A 20,179-nucleotide genomic window follows, 5' to 3' on the forward strand; every position below is an offset into this window, starting at 1 on the left:
ACACTTCATGTTTGATAGGGAACGGTTCTTTGAACATGAGAATATTCTTCTGCTGTCAAAACAACCTCTGTTTCAGTTAAGCTAAATAATAAATATATAATTATCACTCAGACAAAAAGTCTGATTTAACCTTAGATAAAATTGCGATCCTTAAATGGCGACGCAATATTTGTATTTACTCTGAAAGGCGTTCATTTTGTTTTGTTTGAGTCTAAAACTGACTCAAATGTGGGCAAAGGAAGCAACATATGTTCAATCAAAGACCTAACGTTTCCACAGAAATTTACAAATTTACAGTCTTAAGGTGAGACCTAAGGATCGGGAAAAATAAGAGACACAGGCTGTAAATTAAGAATGAAATTTGTACGAATGTCCCATAGAAGAGGACTTCAGGAAGTCGTGTGGGCTATGTTAAGGAGAGCGGAGGGGCTGGGGAGATCAGAGGGGCTGGGGAGATCAGAGGGACAGTATTTCACCTTACAGTCTATTTTTGTGTGTGTGTGTGTGTCCTGCTTCCATTCGCATAGGACTTGATATAAAACAGAGGAAACATTTCAGATCCAAACGCCAGATTTGTCCCTCCACTCTGTCAACAATTTGCCCCCTTTTTGGCGGTGGTGGTGTTGCGGTGAGGACGTTTTGGAGAAGTTAAAATAGCACAGATTTGCAGGGGGGGCGGGGGGGGGGCCAAGCCAGGCAAAGGAAGATTAAATTAGGGAGAAACCAGTGAGAGAACAAGCCCTTTCAGCTCACGTATCTGCAAAGGCTGCATGCAACACACGACAATTCCCAAAAAAGGGGGGGGCAGATGGGGGAGCCACCTCTAGCTAGGGAGTTTCTTCTCAATGGTGTCTGGGCAACACGCAACAGGTCCGAGGAGGGCCAGCCAGGCACCACCTGCAGAAGCTTGCGGCAGGAGCGCAGAGCAGAAACGCTCCCGTTTACACGGACACCCTTGCACCTTCCCCGTCGGCGAGTCCGCAGCTGCCCCCAGGGCCCGGCGGCTCTCCCGGGACCCGAGCCTGGGAGTCCGCCGCTCGGCTCTGTCCGCACGGCCGGGCTGTCATAGCGCCGCCGCGTAGGCTGCCGGGTACGGGTCCAGCTGGGGCTTGCCCATGCCTGGCAGCAGGATGTAGGCGAGGGGCGGCTGGAGGCCCGGGCTGGGCCAGGCGCTGCAGTTGCAGGGGATCATGTAGCCCGGGTTGCCCGGGGACGGGTGCGAGTGAGTGTGCCCCCCGGCGGCGGCGGCGGCAGCTGCGGCGGCTGCGGCGGCCCCGTGGAAGGCGCCGGCTCCCGCGGCGCCGGGGTAGGCCAGGGAGGAGGCGTAGGGCAGCGCCGAGGCGGAGGAGGACGACGAGAGCTCTGCCATTTTGGAGCCCAGGTCCAGCAGCGAGTAGGGGCTGCTGGCGGCCGCGGCGGCGGCGGCTGCTGCGGCGGCGGCCGCCGACTGGGGGAAGAAGACCCGGGCGGCTGCTGCTGCGGCAGCGGCGGCCGCTTTCTCCGGGTTGGCCAGCAGGGAGTCGGGCACCAGGCCCCCGCCGGCCCCGCCGTGCAGCCCGGCCGCCTTCAGCCCGTGCGGGTGGTCGGGATCCGCCAGGCCGTAGGGCACCGGGAAGGCGAACTTGTCCTTCTTGAGCAGGGTCTTGGGCTTCCGGCGGGGCCGGTACTTGTAGTCGGGATGCTCCTTCATGTGCATGGCCCGCAGCCGCTTGGCCTCGTCGATGAAGGGCCGCTTCTCGGCCTCGGTGAGCAGCTTCCACTCGGCCCCCAGGCGCTTGCTGATCTCCGAGTTATGCATCTTGGGGTTCTCCTGGGCCATCTTCCGGCGCTGCGCCCGGGACCACACCATGAAGGCGTTCATGGGCCTCTTGACGTGATCCACCGGCTTGGACATGCTGGCCCCCGGCAAGCCTTGCAGCTGCTGCAGGCTGCAGCCCACCCCGCGCTGGCGGCCGCCTGCCCCGGTCACCTCTCCCCGGCAGCTCGCAGCCCGCAGAAAATCAATCTTTGCTCTGCAGCAGAACAAGCCCGGGAACTGCAGCACCAACTTCGGGCCGCTCCTCCCTCTCGGCCTCCCGGGAGGAAAAGTCCCGCACCTGGGGGCTGCTGGGCTCCAGACGGCCCCAATCTCGGGCTCCTCTCCGCACCCTGAAAGCCGAGGTCCCAAAAGGCAGGTCCCCCTGTGCACCGCTTTCCTCTCGGTTCAGAGCTGGCCCCCAGCCAGGAGACTGTCCCAGGCTCGGGTCTCTTCTTTCCGGGAAGTTTCTTTCTTTTCTCAAGCAAGATTTTGAAACTCTCTCCACACGCCGCTCGAGTTGGATGCTGGTGCCCCCAGAATTCAAAGGGAACAACGGAAAAGTGCAAACATCCCCCCTTCCCTTTCCACTAGCTCAACTCTTCTCGGGGACTTGTCATTTGACAGGGGCCGGGGGGAGCAGGGGAGACACGGCGGCTTCCTTCAGTGCAGGGCGAGCCGCGAGCCAAGCAGTGATCACAGAGTCCTACCCATGGCGAGCCTGCAAACAAACCGCGGGCCGGCGCTCTCCGGACGCAGGGCGTGCGGCAGGGCGGCGGGAGCTGTCCGCTTTCCTTCTCGGGCTTTAGCGCGAGGCTGGCGATTAGCCGGGTCCCTTCCGCTCACAGCCAAGTCTCTGCCCCCGGCGAGCCGCTGCGAGCTGCTTTCTCCTCGGACATACTCGCTTCTTCTCCTTCGCCTGCTGCGGGGGTGGGGGGTTTGTCCCGCACTCTGGTCCGGGCTCAGCGACGCCTCCTGCTGCGGCCCCTAGAGCGCACGCGAGCCGTGCAGGAACCAGCGACCCCGCTCAGCGCCGAGTCCCGGGATCAGGTTCCAACTTGGAGCTCGGCGGCGGCTCCCAGAGCTTCCAACTAACTTCGCCAAGTTTCATGCGGGCTCCCGGGCAGCTCCACTCCGGCTCGCTAGCCCTCTGCCTGGCTCCTCCTCTGCTCGGGGCTCTCTGGGCTTGCCTGGCCAGAGAGTGACTTGGGGGCGGGCGGGGGAGGGAAGAAAGGGCGCGGGGGTTTCTAATTAAAATGCTCGGCGATCTCAGCCAGGCAGAAGTGGAGCTGGTTATAAAGTTCCTAGTGTGGCTTGCAGCAGTCTCAGTCGCTCCCTCCTTTTGCCCCTCTGCAGCGGCAGCCAGAGGCAGGCAGGTAAAGCTCTCTCTGCGTGTGCATGTGGGCTGGCTATGTGTTGCATGTACAGTGTGTGTGTGTGTATCTGTGTGCAGGGGAACGTGGGGCCCGGCGGGGCTAGTGAGAGGGAGGGACAGCGGGAGCTCCGGCACCCACCCCCAGCCATTGATTAAACAGCATTCCCCTCCCTTTCACTTCACTGCAGGTTAGGGGGGTGGAGACACCAGAGCCTGGCCTGGCGGGCAGAAGCGGAGTCTGCGCAGCACTCGTCAGCTAAGTTGGTGTCGAAACACAACCTCTGAATATTACCCAACTCCGAAGAGCCGCCACGTCCGGCACCAGCAAATCGTCTGCTTCTCACTAGGCGGAGAGAGTTTATTTCGATAAATTGTTCATGATCTCTCCCTCCCCCACTTATTGAGTTACACAGCCGGACAGTCCCCCTTTCTTCTTGCCTGTTGATACCCTTCCTCAGACTCCCTTTGCCACAGAGGAAATGTCCTAGGAAGGAGATTGACTCCAATTTAGGGTCACCGGAGCAACTTGCTGTCAGGTGGCCAGTTGTTTTAAACATCACATTTTAAGTCGATAACAGGCACCGCTCGCTGCCAGCAGCCCCTTTGTATATTTGTGTTGGTTGTTTTTTTCAAAACCTTGTGAAAAGCACACTGCTAGTTTGCTCTTTATATACTAGGCTGGAGATAATTGTGTAGCTACACTACACCGACTGCACAGTACCTAGAGAAAGGTCAACATTACGCCTATACAAAGGAAACGGGAGTTAATCGCACTGATCCCAAGACTACGTATTTAAATATAGTTCGTTGCCAAGGTTTTGTTTACTTTTGCCCAATGAAACAATTCTCTCCCCGTTGAAAAAACCCACAACCCGTGCTTTTGGCAGCGGCGTGAGCTCTTCGATTTGCATATTTTCTTTACTTCTTGATATGCTAGTTCGCACTCACCCCAAGCCGATCTGAATGTGTTGCTAAGAAGTTGGCCTGTCAGTCAGGGTGAACTCGCTCGCCTTGTTTGTACTTCGGCAGATTGGTTTCGACTTACCTTTGTGGTATGTGGAAGTACGAACTCCAATACACCATTAACTCTTTCCCACGTTAATATCAGGCCGAGGTGTACACCGACAGATCTCGGCTAAAGTCAAAGCTGGAGAAACAGTTGAGATGGCAGCCACAATCCCTTCACTCAAGACAGCACCCCACGATCGTTCCCATGCTCTGTTTCAGCAATCATTGGGGGAAGGCGTGTGGGGAAATGTATAAGGGGATTTCTTTTGTTGCCACAGTAAAAGTAGCTCTGTGAAAAGTTAGTTTCACATCAACTATGCGCTTGTGTTGGTGAAACTATGTGTTTGAGGGGCTGTCTTTATAAGCACTTCCTTTCAAAAGTCAGCCAATGGGCGGAAGAGCACAAACTTCAGATATGGTTAATCAGCTGGGTCTATGGACTGAGCTGGCTGTGATCATCCATGATCATAACAGATCTTCATCCATTATGAAAAACTATAAGCCTACCAAAAAGAATAGGAGTATTTGTGGCATTTTAGAGACTAACACATTTAAGGTACCACAAGTACTCCTACTCTTTTTGCGGATACAGACTAACACGGCTACTACTCTGGAACATATAATCCTACCGTTTTCATGCTACTAAGACATTTTCAGAAGCCTGAAGTAAAGATATGAGATATTTTCTCTTCTCTCTCTCTCTGTATGTGTGATGTGTTGCATATACACATGTCCAAACTGATAGCCAGCCCGAGCTGGTGAAAATCAGTACAGCTCCATTAACTACACTGGACCTGTCTCTCTACAGTAGTTGAAGATCTTGCCAGTTAAAATGCCCTGAATAATTTACACATAAAATGTACCTACCCTCTCTTCATATTCAATGTATTATCCCTTTACCACATATTCCTCTCAATCTTCAAATCCACCTTGCAAACTTTGACCCCTCACAATCCATTTAGCTGTGAAAAAGTTACCATCGGTTGTCAGAAGCAGGGAGATTAAGCTATCTACTAGGATTGACTGCCGTTTAGGCTTAGAAAGGAAATCCTATTTCTTGAAGGTTGAAAAAGTGACCAAGAGTGGCTGTAGCCAGCGTAGGTATTACTGCTCTCCAGGTCACTTTTTTCAAGCCATCGCCAAGAGTTTCCTGCTCTGAAATGAAAAGTCAATATTTCAAATCACCTCATTTGTATTAACCAAGGAGCAATTTCATATTCCAAGCATTCGATGGCATCCTTTATTGGGGGAAAATAATCCCATAGCTCGTTTTGCCTAGATCAGATGCCGGCACAATCAGTTCCTTCCTGTATTTCAGTGCAAGGGGAGGAAGGGAGAACATTATTTACATGGCCCCGACCACCGTGAGAACCCACGAAAGCTGTGACAAGGATTTTAAAGAGAGAGAGAAGAGCCACCCTTTGGCTGCTACTGCCAATCAAATTCCAGACCCTTAGACGAGTGTGGGATAGGCGCCCGATCCTTTCCTCCGTAGCCTGCCAACAAACATTCTCATTAACTCGATTAGAAAATTCGTGTAAGGAGTACGGGGTCCGCCTTCTGAATGATTAAGAAGGATGTTTCATTTTCCTCTCTGCTCTCCTGTTTTAGATATTACTCCAATCGGTGATTATAACAAGGGGAACGGGACTTCCCTCCACGCCCTTAGAGCCGAGTGCTCTAGATAGTGAAAGGCAGCGCTCCATGGTATTCTACTGTCGAACAACTCCCCGAGAGCCGAGCTGTATCGGACAACGCGTGGCAGAAAAACGACAGTGGACAGGAGCACAAAGAAGAATGATTCAAAAATAAAAAGCACGAGTCTCTTCTTACGGGCTCGGTGTAGACCTGCCAGTTTGATTGACGTGGACAGAGTGGCAACAGTTTTTAGTCCGGCCATGCGTTAGTTTGTGGACTGTTGTGATCCTATTTGGAGCTTGTGGTTCACAAGGGACAACAGTGAATCTGTGGAGAAATGATGAATGTACAAACATTTTTAGCTTTTCACAGACACTCCACGTAAAGAAAGGCTCTCGCCGCTGACAGGAATGGCTGATAAACACAGGTTGGGGGGTGGGAGAGGGGCTTCAAGAGATTTTCTAAGGTAAATGTTCATCGTTGCCTCTCAAATCCCTCGGAGACGTCAGATCAATGAACACGTGCATCTTGATATACTCATGCCTCTGTGAAAGAATAAGAAAAATAAGCCTCTAGGTAACTGACAGCACAAGTATACCCCATCTCACTGACTCCCTTCTTGAAAAAAAGTCATCATTTGCAAATGTCTAACTTCACAAATGTATGTTTCTGATTATTTGGTAGGATTCCAAAAAGTGAAAAACTAATAAAAATAAAAGATTTTATTGGTTATAAATTATTTGACACTCTTGCTCAGACTGATAAATTGCTATGATTTGGGTTGAGTACATTTTTCTAGTTTTAAATGAAACACTACATACAAAGATCTTGTTTCCAAAGTGCTTTTCTTTCCACGTAACGCTTGTGGTAGCCACTGGCTGTTATAGAATACACATACGGTGCGTAGTTAAAGGTCTGTATTTCTATGGTAATTTGCTGTTAAGAGGTGTGAACGAGGTGATGTTGACTTCCCTGGGAGTAAATTTGAACCTGCAGACTCCGATTAGGAGTGAATGTAGAGTTTAGGCTTCCACTCCATCCTTCACACATCCTATGGTGCCTAAGTATACGCGCACAATGGAACTGATACTGTTGGAGCAGGACAGGGCTCATGGTACCTAACATCATACACAATTTTAGAACTTTAACATTCCTAATCAAGAGTGGAAGATTTAACTGAATTTACTTACCTGGATTTATGTTGAACCTGTAGGTAGTTATGCATATGTTAATTGCTCAGATAATGCAGTAGTATCAATATAATTTCTAAGAATAACGAGAAAATGATCCTGTGTAATGTAATTTACTTGCATTGGACTTGTCAATTATGATATAATGCAAATTCAGATGCATTCTTTTGCTTCCAATATAGCAAAATGAGTAGCTGCATTACCATGTAAAGATAAAAATAATGATACACTTTATCTGAAACTTTAATATTTCATTCTAGCAGTTTAAATTTTAGAATGCACAGTATCTTTTCAGTTTCCAGATATTAAGTTTGGAAAGTTGAGTATGTTTAAAGTAAACAACTACAATCTCCTCAATTCTATTAGCCTGTTTAAGTGATCGGTAATATTCCACTCTTGTGATTTGATAAATTCTATTTCATCTTTGCTCTCCCTAAAGTTAGGTATAGTTTTAAGAGTCTGTTTTTATTTTTCAAGCACAGCTTAGAGCAGCAATAGAGCAGGTAAATGCTATAATTCTTCCTAATTTGTGTTATTTGAATTTAATAATAAGATGGCAAGTCAGAGAGATAAAAAGTATTAGACGAATAATGGCTAGCCAGATAGCAATCTGCACCTAATCATTCCAACGAAGTGAAAAGCTGACTCATAAGCTCAATAGACTTATCACTGCACTATATTTATAGAGCCACATTGTGATTTTACTGCTTTGTTTGTGCACTAAAGCTTTTCCATATACAAACCGGGAAGCTGACAGTTTTCTTTGTGCAGGTATCAGCCACCAATTCCACATTTACTTTCAGTTGTCAAAAGTTGGCAGACACTGTAGTATCTCAAACACACTTTTCTAGGTGGTATAGTTCCTCAGATTTGTGAGTGTTGCTTATTATCTACCACCTCACCAGTACAAGCACACAAGTAGAGAGAAAACAAATTTAACATATATACCATATATGCTAGATTCAATTATATGCTTGCAAAGAGTGCTTCAAAATGTTCAATAGTTTTATTTTTCAATAATATTCACCTTTTTTTTTATTAGAGCACTGGTAGCACAACTTTAAGTGTCTAGTAATTATTCCGCCATGAAGCACTAGTTTCTAGGTTTATATTTTATAATCTGGCTGTAAAAGTGTGATTCTGGTTGGAATTTGGCATACAAAAACTCAGCTGGAGAATAAACTTTTTATACATATATTGGGTTATATGGTTTGCTATTTTAAGTTAAAGATTTTACTAGGCTTGGAAGCTTTCAGTGCTTCTAAAATTAAAAAAAATAGTTAAAAAAATAAATCTAATGCTTTTGGTAAGGCTAGAATATGTTCTAATAATTTTTGTGGGACTGATCCTACAACTACGCTATACACAGAACTCCTGCTGAAATCAAAGGAAACTCCATGGACAGGGCAGCTGCAGGGTCCAACTCGCAACGGGATCCCCAGTAATGTGGACCATAAACAAGGAGTTTAAAATGTAGTCCTACTTTGAAAAGTGAGGCTGTAAAATTGGTATCTTCTTACTCAATTGATTTGCACCCCATTTGAAATCAGAGTCAGATTAATTTACTTCAGTGACTAAAATAAATTTCTGCTATTTTTTAACCTTGTTGGCCTTGCAGAAGTTATAGCTTTGGGCAAGTTGGATTCCATTCTGGCTCATATGTAATCAGCGTGATTGGTAACTAAATTCTGGCTGCAGTATCTTTGCTGCTGGTGGTTCATAAGACAGAAAGAAGTCACTTTGTTCTTAGATTCCAAGATGAATTTGCATCAGTGGCAATTTGAAAAACAAACAAACAGCTTTTTCCTTGTAAACTGAATATAGTTGATCTGGAAATCACAGGGAGACAATTAGCATAGACCCCACAATATCATTTTTACAGAATCATTTTTCAGAATAGGGTCACACTGATTCCCCTACATTAAGGTCTTACAAAGATTTATGTATATGCATAACTTTTTTCACATGAATAGCCTTTTGATTTCAATGGAACTATTCCTATGAGTAAAGTTCTGCCCATGAACAGAGAGTAAAATTCTCTGTATTAATCAAGTAAAACTCCCACTAAAGTCAGAATTTGGGTAATATATTCACATAATATTATAGAGACTTCTACTCATCTGAGCAGCCTCTATCTACTGAACCCGTCACAACTTTCTTGTCCTAGCTGAAGTTAAATTACCTTTCATACCAAGGGCATAATGATTAGCTTTGGGCTCAGTTATCTTAGCAACTGAGATCAGGAACATGACATTCATGCTAAGTGGGAAAAAGGCTTTGAGATCTGAAGGGTTCCCCCAAATGAGTATATTAACAAATGATACATTAAATGAGACCCTCTCTTCTTGGAATATATTGTGAGGCTTTTGCCAAAGGAAAGATGCTGGAGAGGTTTTTTAGGCATTTAGAGAGCAATCTTTCATGGTGTTGCTTAGACCAGGCAAGGACCACCTTCTTTCCACTTCACAGTATTGACCAGAAGAGCAGGCAGGTTTTTGCCTGGCTGTGATGAGATGCACCCACTGCGCACTAGACTGGAAAGGGTTATCTCCGCATTGTGGACTGAGGAAGCCACCCCTATCAAGCCCTACTGGGCATGCTCCAACTATAGCAGTAGTTTAAAAGTGAGAAGCCCAGATCAGTCTGGGCTGACAGCTGAAGAGGAAGGATGTTTGCTGCAGGCTCCAGCCCAAGAAGTGCCAGAGGCTCCAACAGCGGAAGCCAGGAATGCCAAGACCCAGGTGGAGATCCAGACACCAGCAGACATCCAGGAGAACCCAAGATCACTGGGAGCCATCTGTGCTGACGAGTCTGGAGACCCCAGAGATGCCTGGACCACGACTACAAGGGACATGGTAGGAAGTAGCCCAGGGAGGATGCCAGATGCAGAGCTGAGAACAGTCAGCGTGTTGTGATCAGATTGCTTCTGACTCAGTGGTGGAGATCTTCACCACTGACAGAGTCCTGGGCTGGGACTCTTAGGAGCAGGGAGGACCTGGGTCCCCTTACCCTGGCCACATCTAGGTGGAAGCCTGTTATCCTTGACTTTGGTCAGTAGGCCTTACCACCCTGTGGATAAGGCCAATCAATTGACTCTGGCCTCAGTTACCACCCTGACAATAAGGCCAACTCAATTGATTGTGGCCATTAGGCCTTACTGTCTTGTGGATAAGGGTGATCCTATTGACTCTGGCCATTGGGCTTTATAACTCTGGCACCTAGAACAGTACAGTGAACCTATTTGTGGACTGGGAATTCCCCCTTTGCATGCCAGGAGGATGAGGTGGTGCCCCCACCACAACACATTGTCAGAAATATATTTTGCTGACCAGTCTGAGTTTGTTCAGGGATGTTACACAGCCATAAATCAGATAAAGTTGTTTTGTCTGTCAGGGATGGTAGGCAAGTCCCAAGAGCTATGAGCAGTTCAGTGTTGAGAAGGCTTCTGACTTCACTGTGTGGGGCGGTCTCTTGGAAACACTGAAATATAGTAGCCACTTTTGGAACTTTGTTCAATGCATACAGAAGGGCTAAAACAAAGGCCGGAACTAACTCTTTGGGGTTTGCCCTCTCAAGAGAAGCTTAGCAGAGGTTCCTACGGTCATCTCTGCTGTCTGCTATGCCAGGAGAATACCTGGGTCTCTTTACCATTTGATTCTTAAGAATTACTATTTTCAGGTGGTCACAGGGAAGTCAGGAATGAAGAGCTTAATAAGAAATAAGCCTTCAAATGAAGAAATCTATGTTAGGGCTGAAAAAACATGTCCTATCCCTATTTATAGAGGTTGCCTCATTGCTACTCTGAACCCAGCAGGATAGCTCTAGTAAGATTTTATCCTTATCTTTAAGTGGCCAATTTTCTGAGTTTTGGCCAATTGGGAGATGTCAGTGGTGCCTCTACTGTTATACCAGCTCACCAAGGAAATGCTGAAGGGTCTTCCTTTGCTTGGTATCAGAATTATGTAAATATGTAGGAGTCTGGCTCAGCCTAAAAGAGCCAGGACTTGAGAGCACTTAATGATACAGGTTCAGTTTTCTTGATGCTGTAAACCAGGGGTCAACAACCTTTCAGAAGTGGTGTGCCAAGTCTTCATTTATTCACTCTAATTTAAGGTTTTGCGTGCCAGTAATACATTTTAGCGTTCTTAGACAGTCTCTTTCTATGAGTCTATAATATATAACTAAACTATTGTTGTATGTGAAGTAAATAAGGTTTTTAAAATGTTTAAGAAGCTTCATTTAAAATTAAATTAAAATGCATAGCCCCCCGGACCGGTGGCCAGGACAGCGTGAATGCCACTGAAAATCAGTTCACGTGCGCCTTTGGCATGCGTTCCATAAGTTGCCTACCCCTGCTGTAAACTATACCATTGCCAACAGCTCAGCCAGTGTGTTTCAGGAGGAGATCCACCCCTAGGGAGGGCAGATCGTAGTATTGCTCCAGCCCTGGCTCAAGTATTCTGCCAGGGGACGGCCACTTTACATTTACTGGGCTGTTGGAGACTGCAGATGGGAAGTATTGAACCAAATTGTGTTCATGGCTGCCTTGCACATGTCTTATCACCTACTTTTTGGGCTGATCCTACATTCCACCACTGAAACCTCTTCATAGTAGACTTTTTATTGCGAAGGGCCTACATTATGCTGTCTTTTTGCTGGCCTAGACTCTGGACTGAATCTAGCCTAATTTCCCTGTGTTCAGGAGCGGTGCCAGGGTTTCTGGTGCCCTAGGCAGAATTTGGGGGGCAGCATTTTGTGTGCTCCCCACAGGGCACACGGGAGCTTCCAGTTCCACTCCCATCTCACCGCTGAAGAAGGACCCTCCACCGAAATGCTGCAGGTAACAGCGGCAGTCATTGAGCTGCTCAATTCCCTGCCGCTGTTTTCCTCATCACGTCGGCAGAAGGTCCTTCTTCGGCGGCGCGACAGGAGCAGAAGCAGAAGCTCCCGTGCGCCCCATGGGGAGCTCACAAAATGCCGCCCCGAATCCTGGCGCCCTAGGCAACTGCCTAGGGTCGTCTAATAGAAGCGCCGGCGCTGCTGTGTTAGTTATTTAGTGGGCTCTTGTTATAGTTAACGTTTTGTAAGATGGTTAGAAATTTATTTGTTCTCCTGTAACCTTATCTATAACTTTTCAATAATGGGTAATATTTTTATGTATATGGATCTAAATTCTGCTTTCTCTTTTTATTAGTATTTTAATTTTTGTTAAACTTGTCCCTGGAAGGTTTGACATGATCATACAGTAAGATTATAAAATTGTACTAGTAAGAGACTAAAGGCATTTGAGTCCCTCTGCCTACAAAGGCCGGTTACAGCTGCCTGATAGATGAAGTAAGAGATATTTAAGAATACTACACCTGATCTTTTTTTCTTCCAGAACTCATACAGTCTATTGTGGCACACAATGCCACTGTTCAGAACCCTCTCACATTTGCAAATTTGACCACCACACCTTAGGAACAGTGCCAACACCACAGCTGCTAAAACCTCAGTAATGGAAATTCCTCTCTCTATGGCCATCTGAGGACACAGGTCTTCATGATCCAACATGCACTAAATTTCGCTGGCTACCTTCTCATGCACCCACATCAATCATATTCTCTGAAAACTCAAATGATGCACATGGATTTTCAAAATCCAGTTAAAAAGCACTGTCCCCTTTTTAAAAAAGCTCTCCATGGACTTGCCGCAGAAAATGCTTTCATACTTATCTCTGGCTTCCTCTTCTTGGTTAACACTGGCCTCTTCCTTGACCTTCAACACAATCTTACTACTATCTAAATGTCAGAACTTTTTCACTGTAGCCCCTGTTGTCTGGAACAACCTGTCTATTTTTCTTCACTTTGTCAACTTCCTATCCTATTTCAAATCTCCATTGAAAACATATTTTCCATATTACTTAAACCTCTTAGTTTCTCTCCTATTATTATTTTTACTTATTTTCCCTGTAATTGTGATATGTAATTTTATCAAGCATGATGGAATACGGTTGGAATTGAAGACTGTCGATAAAATACATTTGTATTGTATTGGATAGGGTACAAAAGAATTGTCAATGTTAAACAAATGGTCAAATGAAGTCAGTAGAGTTACACAAAGGATGAATTTGGCCCTTTGTGCATTAATCTTATTTAATTTTTTTGGCTGCAATGTGCCAAGCAGATCTAAGCCTAATACAGCCAATTTATTTCCTTACATAGTATATCCATCGGAGTAGCTTATTAGCAATGAAAGTAAAAGATAAAGATAGTTTTTTGACAAATGAAGTTCACAACTTAAAAATCTGACCCTTTTCATGGATGCTATAGAAGAGTAAGACCTCTGAAAGCATCTACATTCATTCAGGAGAGCTAGAAATATGCAAACATTTGACCAATATCAGTAGAGATATTTCCTTCTAATCAATGGGAAAAATGAAATCAAATTACCCCAGAAAGAGAAATTCCTTTGATTGTCTGTTGTCTTGCTCTTATATTTGACTGTCAAATGTCATTATAAAACATGAAGAGGGTTATGGAAAAAAGTATTCATTCTGAACAGGGCTGGCTCCAGGGTTTTTGACGCCCCAAGCAAAAAAAAAAAAAAGTTGCAATCAGCTCTACTGCCGCCGCTTCAGTCTTTGGCAGCAATTCGGCAGCTGGTCCTTCGCTTGAAGAGGGAGTGAGGGACCTGCCGCTGAATTGCCGCCGAAGAGCTGGACGTGCCGCCCCTCTTTGTTGACCGCCCCAAGTACCTGCTGGCTGGGCTGGTGCTTGGAGCTGACCCTGATTCTGGATGAATTATTATTGGCCCAGCAGGTAAGTAAGTTGGGCTCCTTTGAAAATCCCAACCTAAAGGAATAAGGCCCCTCAAATCCCCTTGAATGTCAATGGGATTTTGTGCCCTTACTCCTTCAGGCTCCTTCGAAAACCCCAGCTTTAGTAGTTGAGTGGAGTAGACCTAAAACATGTTGATGCTTTCAGGAAAGGACTAGATTATTAATCACACAAGCCACACCATCAGAGGTTCGTTCACCTGCACATCTACCAATGTGATATATGCCATTATGTGCCAGCAATGCCCCTCTGCCATGTACATTGGCCAAACCGGACAGTCTCTATGCAAAAGAATAAATGAACACAAATCAGACAAGAATTATAACATTTAAAAACCAGTCGGAGAACACTTCAACCTCCCTGGTCACTCAATTACAGACCTAAAAGTTGCAATTCTCCAACAAAAAAAACTTCAAAACCAGACTCCAACGAGAAACTGCAGAATTGGAATTAATTTGCAAACTGGACACCATTAAATTAGGCTTGAATAAAGACTGGGAGTGGATGGGTCATTACACAAAGTAAAACCTATTTCCCCATGCTAATTTTCTCCTACTGTTACTCACACCTTCTTGTCAGCTGTTGGAAATGGGCCATCCTAATTATCACTACAATTTTTTTTCTCCTGCTGAAAATAGTCCACCTTAATTGATTAGTCTCATTATAGTTGGTATGGCAACACCCATTTTTTCATGTTCTCTATGTTTATATATCTTCCTACTGTATTTTCCACTGCATGCATCTGATGAAGTGGGTTTTAGCCCACGAAAGCTTATGCCCAAATAAATTTGTTAATCTCTAAGGTACCACAAGTACTCCTCATTCTTTTTGCTAGATTATAATATTGTTCTCTCACTCAAAACAGGCTTCTCAGTCCTGCCACTTTTTTGCAACTAGGAAGGCCAGACAGTATTTAGAGCAAAGACTAAATAAAATTCGGTTAGTCTTTATTTGCATTTATCTGGACCTTTGACTTCACTTTGCTCTCGGTACCTGCTGCTCTCAGTAACTAAGAGGCAAAGCTAAAAATGCAAATTGACTTTTGTCCTTGCCTTGTCACCAGGGCTGGTGCAACCATTTAGGCAAACTAGGCGGCTGCCTAGGGGGCCTAGTAGTTGCGGGCGCCTAAAAGCCCGCTCAGGCGAGGAGGTGGAGTGGAGGTGAGCTGGGGCAGGGGGAGGGCCGCCCACAGTAACGGTGGGGGGCACACAGGGGAACCACTCCCTGCCCCAGATCACTTCCACTCTGCCTCCTCCGCTGAGCACACAGCCCCCACTCTAATTCTCCTCCAATTGGCGCCGCAAGCCTGGGAGGCGAGGAGAATTAGAGCAACGCCAGCATGCTCAGCAGAAGAGGCAGAGCCAAGGTGAGCTGGGGCGGGATCCCCAGGCGGGGTTAGCTACCGCAGGGGGGCTCCCCAGGCGGGGTTAGCTTCCGCGGGGTGGGGTGTCTCCATGGGCAGGGTTAGCTGCCACGGGGGGGGGGTCTCCCCGGGCGGGGTTAGCTGCAGAAGGGAGGTAGCTGCTGGGGGGGGATGTCTGAGCAGGGGAGGGTGGGCTCCCAGGGTGGGGGGGCTGGGTTAGCTGCCATGGGGGGGTGGGGTTAGCTGGGGGGGTTGGCACAAGGTGGAAGTTTTGCCTAGGACACAATACTTCTTTGCATCGGCCCTGCTTGGCATTACTTTAACCATCAGACCTGGCCTGCAATATCTGAAACAAATAGTATGACAAGACCTGAGGCAAAAATCAGCTGCAAGATATACTCTCTCTACCCATCTACATTTCATTGTAGATGAAGTTTCTCTTTGCTGGCATAGTTTAGCCCTTTGCTGGCATAGATAACTGCTCCATTTTTTAAAAGAATACCTGGCTACCAATTATAGTTGTACATTCTGAGTACTGCAAACACTAAAATTAATGAATGAACAATTTTCTGTATATCATGCTATAATCCAATTAGAGGAAGAGTGGTGCATGTGCGCATATTAGAAACACTAATACTGTTGTGTTTAACAGTGGCAATAGCTCTATCTGACAGATACAGTGCTGCATGTCTTCACGCTCAAATTGAAATCCTGGCCCCATTGAAGTCAGTGACAAAGCTCCCACTGACTATAATGAAACCAGGAGTTCACCCACTGTTTCTAATGTGAATATAGGGCTTGATCCAGAACCTACTGAGGTTAATTGAAAGGTTACCGTTGACTTGAGTGAGCTTTGGATCAGATCCATAGTGAATTTTTTTCACAGACGGACACAAGAAGGGCCAAAATGTCCAAGAATTCTTTGTGTGAAATGAAATGTTACATTAACATTTGATTTAGTCTGGCATGAGACTATGACAAGCACAATCAATGTTATTTGCCAGGTTTATTTTTGATTTCATGATGCATTAAATTGAAAGTTTAATGAAAACGTGAAATAATTTTTCTCAGACATAACATGGACAGGTGGAATGTGAGCTTCTTCACACAGACTTCAATTTGAGTAATATAAGCTCAAGGTCTCACATTGCTGGTACTAAAACATTCTTAGAATTTCTAAATATTGCAGATGACAATTTCCTGATTCAAGAAGTGCTGCAGTCAACATGGGGGAATTCCATATTTAATCAGAAAAATGTAAATGATAATCATTTAAGAACACCTTACCAGATTCCCCGAAAGCCACAATCAAGGAATTAGGTCATATTGGTTATAAAACACAATCTGATTTAGAGGGGAAATGAAGACAGCTTTAAAGAATGATATATAAAAACAGAAGAAAAGGGAAGCTGACAGTAATGAATACAAATCAGAAACTAGGAACTGTATAACATTGATAAGGGAAACAAAAGGACACAAGGAGAACTCTATGGCCAGCAGAGTTAAGGACAAAAGAAGTTTTTTAAAGTATATTTTGGGAACAAAAAGAATCTCAAGAATAGTATTGGTCCATTACTCAATGGAAATAGTAGAACTGTCAATCCAGAAAAGGCAAAAGTATACAATAAAAAAATCTGTTCTGTATTTGCGGGTAGGGGAGAAACAGATGATATATCATATGATGATGGTATTCTTTTCATTCCACTAATATCTCCGGAGGATTTTAAACAACCACTACTAAAGTGAGATATTTTAAAGTCAGTAGGTCCACATAACTTGCAACCAAGATTTTTTAAAGATCTGTCTACAGCTCCATGGACTGTTAATATTGATTTTTCAATAAGTCTTGGAACACTGGGGAAGTTCCAAAGGACTGGAAGCAAGCTAATGTTGTGCCAATATTTAAGAAAGGGAAATAGGATGACCTAGATAATTACCAGGCTGTGTGATGTGGTTTCACCCCACACTAGCCTGGAAAGGACTGAGGCTGAGAAAGGGTCAATTAGCATGCTGGCCATGCCTGAGAGGAATAAGGTTTACTAAGCAACCCCTGATTGATGATGGAGCCCAGCCCTGTGTAGAAGGAACAGGCAGGGCTAGGGTGACCAGATGTTCTGATTTTATAGAGACATAGAGATATAGAGATTATAGAGATTTTGGGGTCTTTTTCTTATATAGGCTCCTATTACCACCCCCCCACACACCCATCCTGGTGTTTCACATTTGCTGTCTGGTCACCCTAGGCAGGGCTAGTACAAAGGCAGAGAGTTGACAACAGAAAGGCAGCATTAGAGAGGGAAAGGAGGAAACCTGGGGGAGAGGAGAAGCCCTGGGATTCATGAGTTTACTAGAAGGGTGGTGGAGTTGAAGCCTGATAGAGGTGGGGTAGGAGAAGGCTCAGAGAAATGGCATCAAGGTTGTCTGCTGATTAGAGAGTCCCTGAGATGGAACGTGGAGTAAAGGGTGGGCCTGGTTTCCCCTATCAGCCACTGGGGGAAACGGCAGGGCTTTGAGTTAGAGGACTGCTGAGAATGATACCCAGAGGCTGATAAGACTTTGACACCCTGGAAGGGGAAAACAGAGCGACCCTTGCCGGAGGGCCAAGCCATGAAGAGAGCGCCATCCCCATTTACAGAGACAAAGCACTGCTACTTCTGGACAACAAGAGGGGCCACAGTGCAAGTGAGAAGCCAGAAGGGGTGTCAGACCGAGCACAGCTAATCCCCAGAAGAGCCTCCCTCCACCATGGTGAATAAGGAACCTGGTGACAGAGTCTCAGTTTGATATTGAACCTGGGCAAGATAATGGAGCAGCTAATGTACTCAATCAAGAATGAAAGGAGGGTAATATAATGAATTCCAATCAATATGGGTTTATGGAAAATACATCCTGTCAATTAACTTGATTTTTTTAATGAGTTTACAAGTGTGGTTGGTAAAGGAGTTATGCAGTATACCTAGTCTTGGCATAAAGCATTTGACTTGGTATCACATGACATTTTGATTTTAAAAAATAGAATCCATACCAAGTTTCCAATGGCACCACGTGCAAACTCAGAAGTGGCCCCGGTGCCCGGACCATGGCTCCTCCCCTGGCTCTGCCTGTGTATCCTGAGGCCCTACTCCTACTTGACCTCTTCCCCCCCGAGGCCCTGCACATGGCTGGCTCCTCTTCGCCCCTCCTTCCCTTGGTCCACCCTTTCTCCTCTGCTCTCTCCCCTCCTGTGCAAGTGGCAGGTGGGACCTCGGGGGAAGAGGCTGAGTGGGGGTGAGGCCTTGGGGGCAGAGCCTCAGGATGGAGTTTGGGCAGGGTGTTGGAAGGAAGAGACTGAGCTCAGATAGAGCCTCTGGGCAGAGTGCAGGGGCAAGATCATGGTCTGGGGACTGTAGCCCACAAATTATTAATGTGGCCTTGAATAGAATAATAAAAATTAACATGGTACATATTACATATGAACTGCCATACTGGATCAGACCAAAGGCCCATCTAGCTCAGTATCCTGTCTTCCAACAGTGGCCAATACCAGGTGCCAGTACCAACCCTGATATTCTATGAGAACAGGTAATCATCAAGTCAATCCATCTAGCTCCTGTCGCCTATTCTAAGCTTCTGGCAAACAGAGGCTAGGGACACCATCCCTATGTATTAAAAGCTGTCTAACTGGCTATTCGGTTTACAGTTGCAGTGTAAAATCATTAAGTGTGCCATTGTGGCCAAAAGGGCTAATGTGTTCCTTTGATGTATAAACAGATATGTTGAGTAGGAATAGAGAGGTTATTTTATCTACTGGATTATTGTGTCCAATTGTGATGTCCACAATACATTGGAGAGGGCTCAGAGAAGAGCCGTGAGAATGATGAAAGAGTTGGAAAACATGCCTTATAGTGACTGAGCTCCTTGAGTGTATTTCTTTAGTTTAACAAAGAGAAGGTTAAGGGGTGACTTGATTAGTCTTTAAGTACCTATATGGAAAACAAATATTTGATAATGGACTCTTCAAGCTAGCAGAGAAAGGTATAACATGTTCCAGTAGCTGGAAGTTGAAGCTAGTCAAATTCAGACTAGAAATAAGGTATACATTTTTAACAGTGAGGATAATTAACCATTGGAACAATTTACCATGAGTCACGGTGTATTCTCCATGACTAGCAATGTTTGAATCAAGATTGGATATTTTTCTAAAAGATCTGCTCTCAAAATTATTTCGGGGGAAGTTATGTGGCCTGTGTTTTAGAGGAGGTCAGACTGGATGATCACAATGGTCCCTTCTGGCTTTATAATCTATGAATTAGATCTCACAGTGCGAACTTGGATTGTACCATCTTGGAAAATTCAACACTGAGTGTTTCTTGAAAAAGACTCTTCCTTCTCCCTCCCCCTATTTTTGGTGATATGAAGAAGCAGGAGACCAAGGCAACAGGCAATTTAGAATTACCAAAGATAGGCAGACAAAGGATAGACAAGTATGCTCTGTGCAGTGATAATGGTCTGATTCAAAACCCATTGACTTTAATGGGCTTTGGATCAGGCTCTAAATTAAAAGTGAAGCCAATTTTCTTATGACCTAGTTCACTCTTGAACTCAGGTCCCTGGAGATAAAAGGCCAGTTTATAAAAACACATTACCAATCACCTGTTTTTTATGATTGCTGTATCTGTTCAGTGGAATGATTGGTTGTTTTAAAGATAAACATATTGGGGGTCTATAGGCATGCAAGGACTTTAGGTATATATTCCTATTAATGCTAGAGGCAATGAAGTCTCATAAATCCTTTTCAGTAGTGGGAGAATGGAGCCCTTTGAGTGTGTCTCCTACATAGGTTAGAACTGTCCTGTCACACAACAATATGTTTATAGATGTTTTTATATTTTAGAGGCAGAGACAAGTTTTACATGAGATTTTTTTACCTCTAAGTGTAGATGCAGTTAGTTTATTTTGGCTCGCAGCACACACAGATTTATGACAAAACAATAAATTAGAGTAGTCAGGTTT

The 20,179-nt window shown here is 45.4% G+C and overlaps 1 protein-coding gene across 2 annotated transcripts in view; it reads right to left on the bottom strand.

Moving 5' to 3' along the window:
* SOX21 (SRY-box transcription factor 21) overlaps nucleotides 1-3,216 on the bottom strand; it is a 3,615-nt gene extending 399 nt beyond the window's left edge. Inside the window, exons 1-2 of one of the 2 annotated variants that reach the window (XM_030567475.1) lie at nucleotides 1,529-3,216; nucleotides 1-1,447 (exon numbers count right to left, since the gene is read on the bottom strand). The exon at nucleotides 1-1,447 is cut by the window's left edge and continues 399 nt beyond it. In XM_030567475.1, coding sequence (XP_030423335.1) covers nucleotides 1,064-1,447; nucleotides 1,529-1,894 — 750 coding nt within the window. In that variant the 5' untranslated portion in view covers nucleotides 1,895-3,216 and the 3' untranslated portion in view covers nucleotides 1-1,063. The other variant, XM_030567468.1, reaches the window with a different exon arrangement.
* Nucleotides 3,217-20,179: the final 16,963 nt, after the last annotated feature.

This window comes from Gopherus evgoodei, chromosome 1 (genome assembly GCF_007399415.2).
Source record: "Gopherus evgoodei ecotype Sinaloan lineage chromosome 1, rGopEvg1_v1.p, whole genome shotgun sequence".
Classification (NCBI taxonomy): domain Eukaryota; kingdom Metazoa; phylum Chordata; order Testudines; family Testudinidae; genus Gopherus; species Gopherus evgoodei.